Source organism: Mastigoproctus giganteus, chromosome 5 (assembly GCF_048544385.1).
Source record: "Mastigoproctus giganteus isolate SK-2022 chromosome 5, ASM4854438v1, whole genome shotgun sequence".
Lineage (NCBI taxonomy): Eukaryota > Metazoa > Arthropoda > Arachnida > Uropygi > Thelyphonidae > Mastigoproctus > Mastigoproctus giganteus.
This window is the reverse complement of record NC_143579.1, coordinates 119389404-119407257: the sequence shown is the minus strand read 5'-3', so window position 1 is coordinate 119407257 and position 17854 is coordinate 119389404. Positions and strand designations below refer to the sequence as shown.

Sequence of the window (17854 nt, the reverse complement as noted above, 5' to 3'; positions counted from 1 at the left end):
TCCCAAGCATCTTGTTTTCCAGGCGGGTGCTGCTCATTCCAATAGAAGCAGTGCAAGAATTACTTTCACCTCTGGAAGTGGCTACTGTTAATCTGTTAGTCTGGGTATCCCCCCCAACTAACAATTTTCCGGCCCACCAAACACTGCCTCAATAGCATCAGCAAATATTCTTGCACCCCTTCTAATGAAGCATGTCCCATCTCTCTGAAAACAGTCTCTCCTGTTAACAAGTGCAGACCATGCTGCAAAAAATTCTATCCCATGAGCCTTGCATAATCTCCCCAGGGCCGAATTGATTGACATCATATACTCCCTCCTATTGTGTCTCGGCAGATTTGCACACACTTTCAAATTCAATCCTAACTCTCGACTATTTTTCAATATTGATCTGTATTTGTTAAGTAATTCTACAGTTCTACTCTTAATGTCATTAGCTTCAATGTGTACAACAATATCACCTTTTGTGCCCTTAAAAGATATGTGCTATCCGTCTGGACTTTGCCGAAATTGGGTCCACTTCACTTGAATGTCACCCGAATATCAGTTCCATCAACATTTTAGATTCCCAGGTAGCAAGTACAGAGCTTGTCTGGCATATCTGAGAGAATGTCTGCGACAACCTCAAGGAATAACCTTTGAAAAAAAAAAATAATAAATAAATAAACCAAATAGCATATAAATAAATATTTCATGAAAAGAAATTTATCTTCTGCTTATAGCAGTGAAAGCAAAAGATAAATATTCTTTTCCTTTCTAAATGTACCGTTCACATAGGCTTGCTAGCAATAAAATAAGGGGGGTACCATCACTGCTCTCAGTTAGTATTGCCACAAGTGAGAATACTGAAGTGGGGGTGTGCTACAAGTGTGATTTCATTGAGACTTGTGAAAACTCAATATGTATCACTTCATTGAGAGAAAAACAAGGATGAGCACTCATTCAAAGAACAGAAATCTAGTGTTGTTAGAGGGCAATTGGAGAACCAATTTCCCTGTAACATATGCTAAGTTTCTTATAATAAAAATATTTATTTCATATTTCATGCCTTTTTGTCATTATTATCCTCCCTCCCACCAAATGAACATAAAGATCATTGTCAGCAACTACGGTGTTGTGCAGCAGTTACTTCCTCCTCTATATACTTTCCCACTGGAATGACTGTGTCAACACATGCAAACAGATATTCCATTTCGTATGTCTCCTTTTAACTGTTTTACTGTGAGATTCCCAGGCATATTGGCAATTGACGGACTACTGTGCGATATACAGACTAGAGGCATGACCACAGCATAGCAAAAGCAGACCTGTGCTACAATAAAGGTAATAATAAAATTTATTTTTGATTCATGAAAATAAGTAAATAAATTTAACTTTTGCTTTTGTGATAAAAACAAGAGATAAATACAAACATATTCTTTCTATAGCCAGTGCTAACAGTTTACACATATTTGCTGGCACTAAAATGATGTGCTTTCATTACTCCCATTTAAGTTTTATAGAACATGTTGGGGGGGGGGGGAGGTCATCCTGAAATATGAAACCGTTTAACCCATGCCATCCACTAGTGGAAAAATATTAAAAGTTTGCTTATAATATACACCTCAGTGATCACTGAGTTATAACCATCCTATCCGTAATGGACTATGCTGCATAGCTCGCAGTGTAAAAAGCCGGACAGCTTTGTATACTAGAGCAGTGGTAATTTGCATCTGGCTGTGCAAGTCAACGTGACAAAGCAGCAATTACAGGACTTAGTAAAGATATCACAGAGTTTCAAAACTGCATGATTGTAGGAGCTCATGCATCAGGTGCTTCCATATCTGAAACAGCACATCTTGTTGCTTGTTCACAGCCCACTGGCTAAAGTGCAACAAAGAATAGGGTTGAATAGGCCAAAACCTTTCCTGCCAACAGTACCATAAAGGATTATTCAAGGTGGATGTTTGTGGTGAGTGAAGGGTGCAGCGTGTTGTATGGGCTCATTGGCAGGTCACTGTGCTACAGTTGACATCACAATACTATCCCAAATGATAATGTGCTGCACACTCAGATGTATGGGCTTCCACAATAGACACTCCAAGAGACATCATCTCCTTACCACTGATAATTGTCAATGGTGAATGCTGTGGTGTCAACAATGCACTGGTTGGGTAAGTCCAAATACCAGGTGCAACATGCTGATGGATGCCTTTGTATGTCCAGAAATATCAGTGAAGATATTAGCATTAGTAGAGGCATATGATGCAAGAAAGCATGTTTATACAACATCAGCCAAAAAAAAAAAAAAAACTCATTTCACCCATCCATTCGCTCCATTATCCTTATACAAAGGGATAACCACCTCCTTATCCCTGCTAGCAAAATTCCTGTATATCATTGACAGCACGCCATGGACTGTTCTGGCAGCCTTCTTGCACTGCTCAGGGAGCGGAAATATCAGTGAAGAAGGAAATATATTTCCAGAAATATCAGTGAAGAAGGAAATATATTTCCAGAAATATCAGTGAAGAAGAAGAAAATATATTTCCAGAAATATCAGTGAAGTATCATAATATAATAATAATTGGAGAGGTGTGATTCTACACTGATAAGATTTAGCTATCACATCAAGAGATATTGGGTGGGGATGCTTCTAAGAGTCAACTGTCTTTAACCCAAAAATATAAATAGATATGTAGGAATTATGAATTGAAATCTGCTCAGATAACATTGCTCAGCATTGTAATCATATGAATATACACATAGCGTGCTGAGATGACCTTGTCTCTCTTGAAGCACATACTTTTAAGTTTATTGAATTGATGAACATAAATGGCAAAAGAGAAATGATTGAATATAAAATTAAATTACATTAAACCCTTGCTTTTATGGACTAATAAGGAAAGGGGATCTGTTAAATAAAAGGTTTTCTTTTTCAAGACCATTTTTACCCCACATTATTGACAATTTAAATAGTTACTCTGTATGTGTACATATTAGAAACACTGAAATAGAGTTAAACAATAAAAAAAAATGGCGTGTGTACCCTGTACGCCCAAAAGATGTTTTATGTGCAAACATCTTTGATGACACCTACTAAATTTTGAACAGCTAGAACCGAAATCACAAACAATGTAATTTATGCTCACGCCTGCTACTTACTCTACCAAATCAATGTTAGTGATAAATAGGAAACACATGCCCGCTGCTTACTCTACCAAATTGAATCAATGTTAGTGATAAATAGGAAACACGCCCACTGCTTATTCTGCCGAATCAACATTTGGAAGAGGTTACGCCAATAGCCTAATTGCCCATTTGATTGTAGCCATTTGTTGAATAGTATGATTGCAACAATACAAGTATTTGTATTGTTGCAATCATACTATCATGTTGGATCATGTTACTCTGTCATGCTTTGTCGCAAATTACACGTGCAGCGCTATGAAATCTGCAAGAAACGACAGTATCCACACATAATACACAATTGACGAAACAGAGGAAACTGTCAGAGATGAAATATGTCAAGATCTACGATGACAATGAAGAGCTCATACTAGATGGTAAATTGTATGAATTGGACATTCACAAAATGATTGAAATAGGTAAGACGATGTGTCAATACAGCGATGACGTTGACCTTAATGAAGCATGTGGTAATGACTTGCATAGCCTTGTGACGCGACTGCGAGAAGAAGACTCCTTTCGAAACTTTTGCAATCAATCAAACAGCGAGATGAATGAGGACCTAAAGCTCACCACGCTCAACCGACTCAGTGCAGTTGCAAAGAAAAGTGAAAACTTGATGACCAACAAAGACTTCTGCACTTAATGAGAATGGCCAATGATAAGCAAAAGATTCTACTTATACATGTAATTTGGAGTTTATCTCCCAATCGCGAACTGATTCAAATATTCTTGACCGGCCCAGCTGGTTGCAGAAAAACATTTATGATTCACCTCTTGATGGAAATATTCAACCGCTTCAGCAATACGGGTATTGTAATGCCTACATTACATGCGCTTCCACTGGTAAGGCTGGAGTGCAGGTAAGGTAATGATCTTGGATGTGCTCAGAGTTGGTTTATGCCAGCTCTGAGCACATCCAAGATCACTGCCCTCAAGATATCCATTTCATTCTGGTTACCAAAAGGTTTCTGCCATGGTTGGCAATGGTTATCCCAAAGCCACCTAAGTAGTATTCTCCAAATCATAAATGTTTTTCCACCACCAGCTGGTTTATGCCAGCTCTGAACACATCCATTATCACCTCCCATGATCCTTTGCAAGATCTCCTCTCCCAATGCAGTTTTTCTTTGTTATAAAACAGAAATGACATCATTTCTGCATTGCAAAATCATGACAAATTGGTTTTACTACTTTCCGAAATTTAGTAGGTGCCGCCAAAGATGTTTACACATCAACAAGCTTTTTATTTACTTCAGCTTTATTGGTTGATACTTAGTAGAAGATAATTTACTGTGACCACATAGTGGTGCCTGGAAAAACTATTCAGAGTCAGAAGTTGAGATACTGGTGAACCTTCAAAGTTTGAAGTATTTCCAATGCATTTCGTTAGTTTTTTACCAGCTGAAATCACTTCAGCACTGTGTCCACTCATGCCAGTTCAGCACTTGTAAAAACTGTATAAACTGCATCTTTTGGTTAAAACTGGTTGCTACTTTCTTGTGCTCTCTATTGCCAACCATGGAAATACTCCCATCAACACTATACATTACTGAAAGCTCCTTAATCCTGCAGTGTTTTCACTGTGTCTGTGAAATTCCTTTTGAAAATAAGAAACCTGTGTTAACTATTAATTGAAGATAAACATTTTTAATTTTCTATGCCTTGCATGGTATATAATTTTTGAAATTATTTGTATGCAGGTTCCCCAGAGTTGTGTGTGAGAAGCAACCTGCCTGGAGCAGCACCACTGTATTATGTTATTTGAAAGTAGTACAATACTAATGCAATTCTTTGTGAAGGCAAAGTTTTTTCCTCTGAGCACAGAGAACATTGCATTCATGCTATGAAGCTTGGAATTGTGATCATCATTCAAGTTTTATTTGTTTTAATACTTAGATATTTAATAATTGGGAGATTAATCTTCTGGAGATGTTTATTCAAAAGCAGTGCATTATCATTGCAACTTGTGAAAGCAAAGTTTGTTCTGGTGTGAGCATAAAGAATAGAAGAATAGATTGCCTGCAGTTATTTAAGCTTTGCCTTGCATTTTACAATATCTGACACAGTTTGTTTTTTCACTTTATATTACCCAAAGATGCAGGAAAGAGACATAGTAGAGTCTTCTCTAATTTCTGTACAACACTAAGACATGCTTTGTTAACAGGAGAGACTGCTTCTACAGGGATGGGATACACTTAAATAGAAAGGGTGCAAGAATGTTTGCTGATGCTATCGAGGCAGTGTTAGGTGGGTCGGAAAACTGCTAGATTGGGGGGGGATACAAGGACTAATAGATTAACAGTAGCCACTGGCAGAGGTGAAAGTGATTCTTGCACTGCTTCTATTGGAATGAGCCGCAGCCTGGAAAATAAGATGCAGGATATTTCAGAGACTGCTGGGAATCGTTGGGGAACAAATAAACACAAGGTTGTGTTAGGGTAGCTAAGAAAAAGAACAGGTGCATGTATACTTGCGTGTACACCAATGCTAGGAGTTTAGTAAATAAATTTGATGAATTTGAGGTATTGCTCAAAACATCAAAGGCAGATATTGTGGGGATTTCAGAGACGTAGTGTCACACAGATATAAGGAATGCAGAACTGGAATTTGGGGAGTACAATGTCTACAGAAAGCATAGACAGGATAGGAAGGGAGGAGGGGTTATGCTATTAGTTAAGAAACACATAAAATACAAGGAAGTGAAGCCAGTCGACATTGCTGGACAGTGCAGTGTCGAGTCAGTTTGGTGTGACATAAGCATTGGGAGATCAAAATTGAGAGTAGGAGTGTGCTATAGGCCTAATGACTCTGATGAGTATAATAAGAAACTGTACGGGGAAATAGAGTGGGCCAGTAAATCAGAGTCTTATAAGGGGGGATTTTAATTTCCCAGATATTGACTGGAATTTGGTGGCTGGTCACTCACACACTAGCAAGGCTTTTGTGGATTTATTGGATGATTGTTTTCTACATCAGCATGTTCGGGAGGCAACTAGAGGGAGTAATACTCTTGATTTGATTATCAGTAGTGATTCTTCATGCATTAAGAATCTGCAGGTAAATGAACCACTAGGTGGCAGTGATCACAGTGTGCTGAAGTGGGATTTACTCAAAGAGGTAACTACCATCAGGGGTAAAGGGAAGGGTTATTGCCTTCTTAAAGGCAACTACGATGGACTGAGACAGTATTTAAATTCTATACAGTGGGACCAACTGATGATGTTACCAACAGCAAATTCAAAATGGGAAGCATTCAAAGAACTTATCTTGGAAGATACTAGGCTTTACATTTCAACTAAGAAATATTGTTCAAGGTTTAGGCCTAAGTGGATGTCAGATGAACTAATGAGACATATGGCAGAGAAGAAAAATGCATGGGATACATACAAATTAACACGTGACACAGAAGCCTATGATAGATACAAGTTGATCTGTAACCAAGTTACAAAGGAGGTTAGGTAGGCGAAGGCAGATTATGAGAAATCTTTGGCAAGGGATGCAAAGAAAAACAGCAAATTCATCCCTTTCCTTCTAGAGTTTACTTATGTAAACTCTAGAAGGAAAGGGATGAATCAGATTGGTCCACTTGATATCGATGGGTCAACTGTTGATGATCCTGCTCAGGTAGCTAACAAACTGAATGAATATTTTGCATCGACATTCACACATGAGGAGTTATTCAGCGAGGGGAATGCCAGAGGTGTATTCAACTCTGGCAGTAAGCTAGAGAATCTTGTAATAACTGAGAGTAAAGTGGAGGAGAAATTGTTGAAGATAAACACAAGAAAGGCACCTGGGGTGGATGGGATCTATCCAGTTATATTAAAGGAGGCAGCAAAGGAAGTGTGCAAACCCTTATCCTTAATTATGAGAGCTTCCTTGGACTCAGGGGAAGTACCCGTGGACTGGAGATGTGCAAATGTGACCCCAATTCACAAAGGAGGATCAAAGGGCAACACAAGTAATTATAGACCTGTGAGTTTAACTTCTGTTCCCGAACAGGAAAATTAATGGAGGCACTGGTTAAAGAAGCACTGCAGGATCACCTAGACAAGACTTCAGTTATAGCTCAGACACAGCATGGTTTTGTTAAGGGGAAGTCTTGCCTGACCAATTTGATTGGATACTATGATGCAGTCACAAAAGAACTGGATGCAGGGAATAACTTTGATATTATATACTTGGATCTTAGAAAGGCTTTTGATACTGTTGCACATGGAACACTGCTGCACAAATTGGAGAAGTGTGGCATTGGAGGCAAATTGCTGCTATGGATAAAGGGGTGGTTGAGGGGGAGAAGACAGAGAGTGGTAATCAATGGACACTGCTCATCGTGGACTAATGTTATTAGTGGAGTCGCTCAGGGTTCAGTATTGGGTCCATTATTGTTTTCTGTATTTATAAATGATATTGATGATGGTATATCCAGCTTAATGTCCAGGTTTGCAGACGATACGAAGGTTGGCAGGGTTGTCAAGGACACTACTGACACTATGCTACTGCAACAGGATCTGGAAAGGTTGAGCAGATGGGCTGAGAGGTGGCAAATGAAGTTTAACATTGAAAAATGTAAAATACTACATATGGGAAACAGCAACCCCAGAACAACGTATCAACTCTGTGGTACTACACTGACAGTGGTAGAGAATGAAAGGGACTTGGGGGTGGTTGTGCAGGCAGATATGAAGTTCTCTGAGCAGTGCAGACGGGCTGCAAGAGTAGCTCATGGAGTATTGTCAATGATATACAGGAATTTTTCCAGCAGGGATAAGGAGGTGATTATTCCATTGTATAAGGCAATGGTCAGGCCACACCTAGAGTACTGTATACAGGTCTGGAGGCCTCATTTCAAGAAGGATGCAGAGATGCTGGAACGAGTACCGAGAAGGGCAACAAGATTAGTGAATGGAACAAAGGGGTGCTCTTATGAAGAAAGGCTTAAGTTTTGCAAATTACAGTGTCTGGGGACTAGGCACCAGCGAGGTGATCTGATAGAGGTGTATAAAGCCTTGAATGGTTTAAGCATGCTCAGTGCTGATGGGATTCTTCCTCTTGCTCAGAATAATCACCTGAGAGGGCATAAATTCAAATTGAGAAAAGACAGATGTAGGATAGACGTGAGGAAATTTGCCTTTAGCCAGCGGGGTGGTTGGTTGGTGGAATAGACTTCCATCCCTTGTCGTGGAAGTTGATAGCCTAAATAAGTTTAAGGCTCAGCTGGACAGGTATTTCGAACAAACAGAGGGGTGAAGTGGAAGTGGTTATTTTTTATTTATTTATTTATTATTATTTTTTTAAAATTTTATTTTTATTTTTTTTTGGCTGATGCTGCATAAGCTTGCTTTCTTGCATCAAATGCCTCTACTAATGCTAATGCACACTTTTTCACATCTTTCAAAATACACTTTATGTTTATATCTAAATTTTTTCATCTGCTAACCTGGAGTGCAGTTAATGATAAACAGGGTGAAAGGTTTCATTGGGATGTGAGTGTAATGGAACTGTGTTATCTAGGGAAGTGGGATCCGGTCATAATGAATGAAGGTTGGTTTTTCCAAAGAGACGGCAAAACTATACATAAGAGTTAAAAAAACTATATCAAATTTTTGCCTTTTTTTTTGTATTTTAATATTTCTGTATAATATAAGAATATGATGTTTTGTTAATGAATAAAAGTTTGTTCTCTTTTTAATAATGTTGTTATTTCAAATTGCATAGTAAGTGTATATATGCTTTCTCATGTGTGTTGCACAGAAATAAAAGATGTATAAAAAACCTGCTATAATTTTTACTTGTCATTTTCGTGATCAGCATAGCAGTTTTAGTCAAAGTATTATATTTATAAAAAGATATATGCCAGAACTACTATTTAACAAAATTTAATTAAAAAAAAACCCTTTACCATGTGAAATATTTAATTTATTGGTATGAAAGGAAAAATTGAAATGGTTATATCCAAATAGTCTCAATAACCAAATGAGCTTGGCTACATTTTGGACTTCTGTTGTTTATTGAAATGTCTTTAAGCCTGGATTTTTGGTTGTTTAGGAGAAGGTTTTCTTACAAATGGAAATACTGCTCTTGGTTTTTAAAAATTATTTGTTATACTGAATAACAGTTAAATTTAAATTTACCATATTTTTGCAAGGTTTTCTGCATTCTGTGTTTAAAACCATACATTTCATTGAACACATTATAAGAAGGTTATCATTTGATTATAGGAGAAACCTGATTATACCACTGTGCGGAATGCTGCCCCACCTACTGATTGATCTGAATATCCAGTGTCTTTTGTAGATATATAGGTCTCTAAAATTCTTTGTATAGTTGATGATCTAAAGCTTCTTTAATACATGCTTTTGCTTATTCCAAAGATATGGATTTATACATTGACTCAAATCTTTCTGATTTCTAGATAGTGTTGTGTCCTTGATGGAAAGAGGATTCTTTGGGATGAGAGTTGACAGACCTTGACCGTTCTGGAAATCTTTTAATTGTATGATGAAATTGATTAGAAATGATGAACAGGATGGAATCTTTTATCGGTGATGAATCTGGCTGGGAATCCCTCTTTATGCACTTGAACAGGTAGCAGCAGGTCTGAACTATTTGGATTGTGTTTTTTTTTTTTTTTCTGTATAATTCATCATTCGTTTTTCTGGATTTTCTTGATTCATCATTTGTTTTCATCATCCGATTTGTTGATTATCAAATACTTCAGTTTCTGCTTTACTTTCTTTAACCTAATGCTGAAGGTCTGGTGTTTGGGTACTGACAAATATAGTAAAAATTTTTTCCAGTAGATTTCTGATTTTGGTTGCATAATCAAGTTGTTAATTATCTTTATTGGTTTTTAATACTGTGATTGATCTTGTTCTTTGCTGCTTTCTCCCTCCGCCTCTCGTTTATTATCCCTATTAGGAAAATTTTCTTGTAGGCTGTACTGAATACTGAGGTTGTTAATGTTTGGACAAAGGTGAGCCAATAGGTGTAGAATTCAGATGGTCTTGGGGCGATAATCAAATGATAGTGTTCTTTTAAACCTAAATTCCAGGGCTGGATATCAATATAGCAATCTGAAATGTAGCCAATTTTATTTAGTTATTGGGACTAATTTAGTCTAATTGTATCAGTTTCCTTTCGTATAAGTGAATGAATTAAATATTCCACATGTGTAATAAATTCGCTTACTTACAGTGTGTTAAAATATCTAGTCTGTTACTGCATATTTAGGGTTACTATAAATAAAAAAAAATTAAAACTGGGTGATTTTTTGAAGGTGCATTTTGTGTGCATGCAGAATGCATAACTTATTTGTTTAATTAAATAATCAGTGTTTGCCATTTCTGATAACTGGCACTTTAATAATTTTTTCTTTTTTTTCTATAGGTTATTATTCAGGGCTTTAGAAGTTATAGAGAACAAACTGTTGTTGAGCCTTTTAGTCCCAGGCATAATGTTATAGGTAAGAATTATCTTTCTATACATTAAAATAAGTTTCCTCCTAGTGATATTTATTCAGCCAATGGGAGAACTGGAATAGGTATAACAGATATTTTGCAAGTTGTAAATAAGGGACAAGAACTGGCGTTATAAGTCATCATTGGGAGATTAGTGTACCTATTTTTTTTTTTTTTTTTATGAAAACCTCAAACATGAAAGGTATCAAAATCTATAGTACTTAGACTGTGCATGGGTTGAAGGAGAAGTATGGGGGGGGGATGCCGGAAACTTTGCTCTAGAGACTAAACATGGGTTTCACCACTTCAAGCCTCCAATAAGCAAAGTGGTGGTATTTACTTGCAACCCCTGCTGTCTTCACACCTACCGCTCAAAAAAAAAAAACCAAATGTTTAGTTTGATTTAGTTCATTGCGTTGATTGTTGTGCTCTATCGCACTGCAAAAGGACAAATTTTGTTTTGTTATTTATGTCAGGAATGTCAGAATTTTTTTTTGTTTGTTTATAAATCGCAAAAATGATGGGCAAACGCAAGAGCAGTGCTTTCAAATTATTCAAAACGGTGCATCCACTAAATCTCTAATGATCCATTATAATGTTGGTGACCAAACCGTATGCGACATTGTAAAAAAATAAAGGGAAGCTATTCGATTTAAAACCAACACCGTAAAAATAAAGGGAAGCATTGTATTGGACACGCGAGTAGTACTTGTTAAGTTTTTTCGTTTTTTTTTCTGTGGTTAATTGCGGGTAACTGAATCAGTGGATATGGGGCCATAACTGTATATATATTTTTTAAATTCTGCTTAAACAGTGCCAATATTTCATCTTTTTTTTTTAGCTGCGGTATTTATTGCATGTAGTTTTCAAGTTTTAATAAAAGATAAAAATTTTTTTTAAAACATGCTATGTGTTTCATGCCTTTTATTTTTAAAAACAAAAAAATATTAACTCTATTGAAAATTGCAAAAAAACCCATTTTATACGTAAAATAGAAACATTAGTGTCTTATTCTCTTATTTGCCTTCTCTTTATTCTATTCTTTATTCTGTTCTTCATTCTTTATACTTTATTCTGTTCTTCATTCTTTATACAGTAATACCCCGACTTACGTGAACTCGGAGTTACGCGGTTCTTGATTTTTTCGTTTGGTGTATATCTAAAATTAGCTTACCATTGATTTGGAAGTAAAATCATAAAGCTTGGGTGACAGCTTACGTTTTTGAGGACTGGTTTGGTCACCACTTCATACCCGAAGTCGAACGTTATTGCAAGTCTAAACAGATTCCATTTAAAGTGATGCTTCTTATTGACAATGCACCTAGTAACCCTCCTGCCACCCTAATTAATTTTGATCCACATGTGAAAGTTGTGTTTTTGCCTCCAAACACAACCAGCTTGCTTCAACCGATGAATCAGGGAGTCATCAAAACATTCAAGGCTTACTACATGAGGCGTTCGTTTGCACGTCTGAATGAAGCTATGAGACAAAATAGTGAGATATCTGTTAAAGACTTTTGGAAACAATTCAATCTTTTAGATGCCGTAAGAATCACTGAAGAATCTTGGGATGAAATTCACAAAAAAACATTGAATGGTGTTTGGAAGTAACTTTGTCCATTTTTTTTCAAAACCGAGACGAAAACAACACCAGAAACTGATCATGTCGCTAATGTGATAGAAGAAGTTGTTAATCTTGCCAGGCAGTTAGATTTGGAAGTCACTGGTGATGATGTCAACGAGCTGTTGGATTCACATAGTCAGGAGCTGACAATGAATGAGCTCATAGAGATGCGTGAGCAAAACGTCACTGAAGTATCCGACACTTCAGACCCAGTTCCACCAGAAAAGCACATGACAATTGCAAGCTTGACAGATGATCTCAGCTCAATTTAAAAGGGCTTAAAAATTTTAGAAAACATAGACTCCAACGAAGAACGCGTTAGCTACAAAGCAAGGAATAAAAAAATATTAGCTTGCTACGAAGAAATTCCGCGTGAAAAAAAGAAGGCGCTGTGTCGTCAGACGAATTCGTTAGATTTTATGAAGCCATCGACATCGAAATAACTTTTTTACGTAACTCATTTATTTTTTTAATACATATTTTGTATTAATATGTATAAAGAACTGCAATTTTATTAAATATTTTTCTTCTAAACTAGTGTTTTTGTTAGTCCTTGGTCCCAATTAAACAAAATTTATATGTATTTATATGCAAAGTTTTACCCCGACTTACGCAAATTCGACTTAAGCGATTTTCGTCGGACCCACCTATCGTATTAGTGTACTTTATTCTATAATTCTCTTAATTTATTCTAATTATTCTCTTATTTTTCATATTTGCCAGTTTAAAAGGCCATTAAGTACACAAGTTCAACCATACATACATTTCTTCTTATTATATATATAAATATTAAACCATTAAATAAAAAAATATTATATATACACCTAACTCTCCATTTACACAGTAGTTTGGTTCTGCAAAAGTAACATGTAAATGAAAGTCGTGTAAATTGAGACTAACATTTGTATATAAAATGAGGGGTTAGATTCTGTAACACTCAATTAAATAATTTACATATGTGTTTTTCATAAATTTTATTGTAATCTAATATAAACATTAATTTTTACGATCTAATTGAAATATCCTTGGGCCAGTTCTGACCTGCAGGCCTTATTTTGTGAACCCCTGGTCTACCATGACCACGCCCGGTACTATTCTTGATTCCATATGTAACGTATTTGTGTATTTATAGCTGAAGAAGAGACCCATAGTCTCGAAAGCTTACGTTGTTTATTTTATTGTATTTTGTACCTGTTTTATACTACTTATTAGTTCTTAATAAATTTTTAGCTACTGTTTTCTGGACCGACAATATATTTTTCTCTATTATTATGGAACCTGGAGAGGCTGCTTTACCTTCATGATGCATAAATTTCAGACTTCAAAGTTGTAAGTGTCGTTGAAATACTCGATCGATATTCCAGATCTAGTCATTGGCATTTTTTTTCCATTGAAATTTTTTAGGAAATATGGTAGAGAATGACGAAAGAAATATTTTGGTTTTTAAATTTTTAAAATCTGACTGCTAGAAACTGAGATATAGTGATTTAAAACGTAAATGTGACATGAGTGTGAATTACACCGTGGCTGCACTGTAGAGGTACTGACTGTGTCATGCATTTCTGCTATGTACATTGCCGTGTCGCTCATGCCTGGTACAGAGTGCTACAATGGTGGGCCGAAGAGTCATTTTGCGACGATTTTGTCACTCCACCGATGCAAGTTACTCCAATGTGAAAACTGCCTGGGGCGTGCCTAAAGAAGTTTCACTTCAAAATCTGTCATGGATGGGGTATAGCAGTCAGAAGCCTCACGGGGGTGATGCTTTTGGCTGCTATATCCTTCCTTTTGGCTGAAGAGGAAGCAGTAATAGATGTAGTGGGCATAGGATCATTGACACATGCCATTTTAGGAGTGGAAAAAGTTTGTATATTTCAACAAATGCTTCTTTCAGTTGTTCCCTGCTAATGGCAGGACCTGGGTGTGGCAAAAGCAGCATGAATCAGTGTTAACACTACAGGATAGTGGTGGTGGAAGTGTGTGTGGTGCAGGTAATATTTCCACGGCACACATTAGGTTTCTTGATACTGGTGAGTTAACCTTAGAATGCCACAGCCTACTTGTTCATTCCTGCTAACCAGGTGCATTTCTTCATGCTCATAGTTTATTCATCTGATAACAGTTGCTTCTGGTAGGATATTATACTGAGTCAAAAGGTGTGCATTGTTTGGGAATAGTACCAGGACAATGAAGTATGGTGATCTTACCATATTCATTGGCATGTGCGGCCACCTCATATCAATTTTATTATGTATCTGTGGAATGATTTGTTTGTGATTAACATCTGCTGCCATCCACTATGACGTGATTCTGGAATGTAGTTAAGACTGCATGGTCAACATTCCCTTGGAATGCTTTCAGCATCTTGCAGTTAGGTCAGTGTATCTGATAAATTGTCAACTTAGCATATGTAGTTGATGCAGTGAATTATTTCCAGTGTTTTCTGGGCCATCTGTTGATGGAAATTACAAAACCCAATCAATCTCTGTGGACCTGGGTACAGTTCAAATCTATATCTTTGTGTAAAACAGTCTGCAATGGTTATTATTCTCAGAATGAATGATCACATTGGATTTGCTTTCAATGAATTCAGGATATGTTTTATTGCAGTTAATTTTGTCATTTTGATAGCAAAGTTTAGTAAAGCAATGTGATAAGTGAATTATTAAATTTCTGATTTCTTTGGATACAAAAATTAGATATTATAGGTGAAAAAGTGTATTTAGCAAAACAAACTGGAGGGATGTGCCAACAGAGTATAAGAAATATTTCAAACATCTTCAATATGAAGAAAGTGAATTTTTGCAAATAACTCTGTTGGAAATACACTGCTCTTTTGGTGATGTCTTTGTGTAAAACAGCATAAATAATAATGGCAGATGCCAGCTGTTATTTGGGCTATGGCTGCTGCAATAAATGGCTGACAGTCTCATCCAGAAAATGTAACAGCTTGCATGTAGAACATCACATCTTGGAGTGAAATGGGAAGCAGTGAGAGGACATTAATTTCAAGAATTCTTTGTGTAATTTATTGCTGACCTATTGTCATGAAGAAGGCCTGACATAGCCAAGTGGTCAGGATGTGAATGCAGTATCACACGCTCTTTGAGGGGACCGGGGTTCAAATCCGTGACTGCTAAATACGAGTAACATTTGTATCGATTGATTTAATGTAAACTCCACTGACCTGGTAGCCGTGCTGGAGTATAAACAAGAACATATTTTCACATAGTACCCTTTGTAAAGAGTGGTACTTACCTTTACTGATATGTAGAAAGGGCATCATATTCCTGTTGACTATTTGTATCAGATATATATAGAGTCGGACCTCTATATAATGAAATTGATCATTTGTTTGAAAAAATTTGTTAAACACAAATTTTGTTATAAAGAAATATGACTTTTTCAACGTTGAAAAATACTGCAATTCAACGTTCAGAAATATAGTAAAAGATAGGAAATCATGAATAAACTAAACTATTATATCAGGGTCACCTGAAAAGTCACTTCCAACTACTCGTATATTGTGTGTGTAAATTGCATGTGTTCTCTGGTCGATTTGCCTGCTTTGCTGGACGAAAAACCTCAGTTTTTTATGGTGGGGGACGGCAAACCTTGCTGTTTATGCTTAAAAATTAGAAATAAGTGGTAATGAATAAATTTTCTAACATTTTAGAACAATTAATTTATTAATACATGCATATTAAGAAATGACTACAACATTATGCATGCAATATATTAGTACACTTTTAAAAATTATTTTGTAAAATATTTGGTTATTTTTTGTTGTACACTGGATTTTACTGTACATAGTTCATAAAAATGTTCACATTTGTTTAAATACTTAAATATATTTTCTGGTTCATTTTCTTCACACTGAAGATGTGGCGACTCAAAGTTTTAAATGCTGCCAACATTTCATGTTTGGAAGATTTAATATTTACCTCCAACTCATCATTGATATTGTCACAAGTTCTTTGAATACTCTCCAAAACGTTGTAGTCACTTGGATATTCAGCTACTATGACATCATTATCAACTCCTAAAAATTCATCAAGAACAATTTCTCCAGTGATCAAACCTCTCACTTGGAGTTGTTCCCGGGGTTGCTCGATATGTTGTAGTAGTTCATCCCTCTCAACCCTGTTAATTGGCATTTTAGCAAAACCTGCTTTTGTGAAACAATTACTCGTTGTTTCCGTCACATCTTGACTCCACACTTTTGCCACTCTTATATGTACATTTGCAAATCTATAAGTTGGTTGGTTTCTGTTGTCAGTATAATTTTTTTTTTTAGTAATGTGCCTTCAGTAGTGAATTTTCAAATTCTTGTAATGCCTTGGTCCATTGGCTGCAGTTTAGACAAGGTATTCGGAGGGAAGAAAACAAGCTTCACACTTGTAACTTTTGAAATTACCAAGTGAAGGTGGGTAGGGCAGTTATCGACACTCAACGTGATTTTTCTGTTTTCTGTCGTCATCTTTCTATCGAAATTTAAAATCCACTGTTCAGAAATTTCACTTGTCATCCAAGATTTTTTGTAGTTGCAGTCCAACTCTAACGACTTTACTCCTTTGAAACATTGGGGTTGTTTACTTTTGCCTGTTACCAAAAGCTTCAGTTTTTCATTACCAGCCATATTTGCACCAACTAAGACTGTAATTCTCTCCTTCTCATCTTTAAAAATCAGTGTCTTGTTCGGCAAATATTTAAAAAATAGATATGTTTCATCAATGTTGAATATGTTTTTGGGCTCGTAAACCTCCATAATTTTTTTCAAAACTGTTTCTTTTCTCTGATTACAACTCCACTTTCACCAGAAATAACTTTTTTGAGTAAGCCATGGCACTTTTTATTATCCAGCCAACCTGAACTGGCTTAGAATGGTTTATGCCCTTGAGTAGATGCATACTCCATAGCTTTTTCTTTTATTAATGGCTCTAATATCGGTATGTTTTGGTCTCGAGTCAACTTCACCCACTTAAAAAAGGCTTCATCTGCAACTTCATACAGGCATAATTTTGACGCTTCCAACTGGGTCCTGTTTCCTGAAACAGTTTGAGAATCAAAACACAGTTTTACAGAATGGTTGACACACTACTAGCAGGTATACTAAATTTTAAAGTGATTTCTTTTTTTTAAAACCCCGATCTACACTATTAAGCACTTCCACTTTTTCCATCACACTCAAGGATTTCCTCTTAGACGTGTAAGGTTTCTTGCACAGCAGCTAACAAAACTGGTTTAGGGAACACTTGTACCTGCCATTTAAACAGAGACATGTAAAGTTTAGTGAAAGTGTGGATGACTCATTTCTGCAAAACAGATGAATTCCTGGGATAAAGGAAAATATCTCTCTCTCTCTCTCTCCCTCCCTCCCTCCCTCCCTCCCCTAATTTGCTAATAAGGTGCTTACAGTAGAAAACAGGTTGACCAGAGCCAGTGTCCGCATTGGGAATATGCCTTAATCTTTTCCAGTGGCTGTGGACACATAGTTAGCAGTTTAACAGCACGACTTCTCAGTACAGTAGATGCGGTGGTTGTGTAGGTTTTACAGGCACCACTAAATTGTGGAATGTTTTAGCCCTTAATATCTAAAGGG

At 36.5% G+C, this 17854-nt stretch overlaps 1 protein-coding gene across 2 annotated transcripts in view; it reads left to right on the top strand.

Moving 5' to 3' along the window:
- SMC3 (structural maintenance of chromosomes 3) overlaps positions 1-17854 on the top strand; it is a 616656-nt gene that overhangs the window by 10661 nt on the left and 588141 nt on the right. For both annotated transcript variants that reach the window (XM_090374164.1, XM_090374163.1), the window contains exon 2: positions 10558-10633. In XM_090374164.1, the coding sequence (XP_090230290.1) occupies positions 10558-10633 (76 nt within the window). The remainder of the gene's footprint in view (positions 1-10557; positions 10634-17854) is intronic.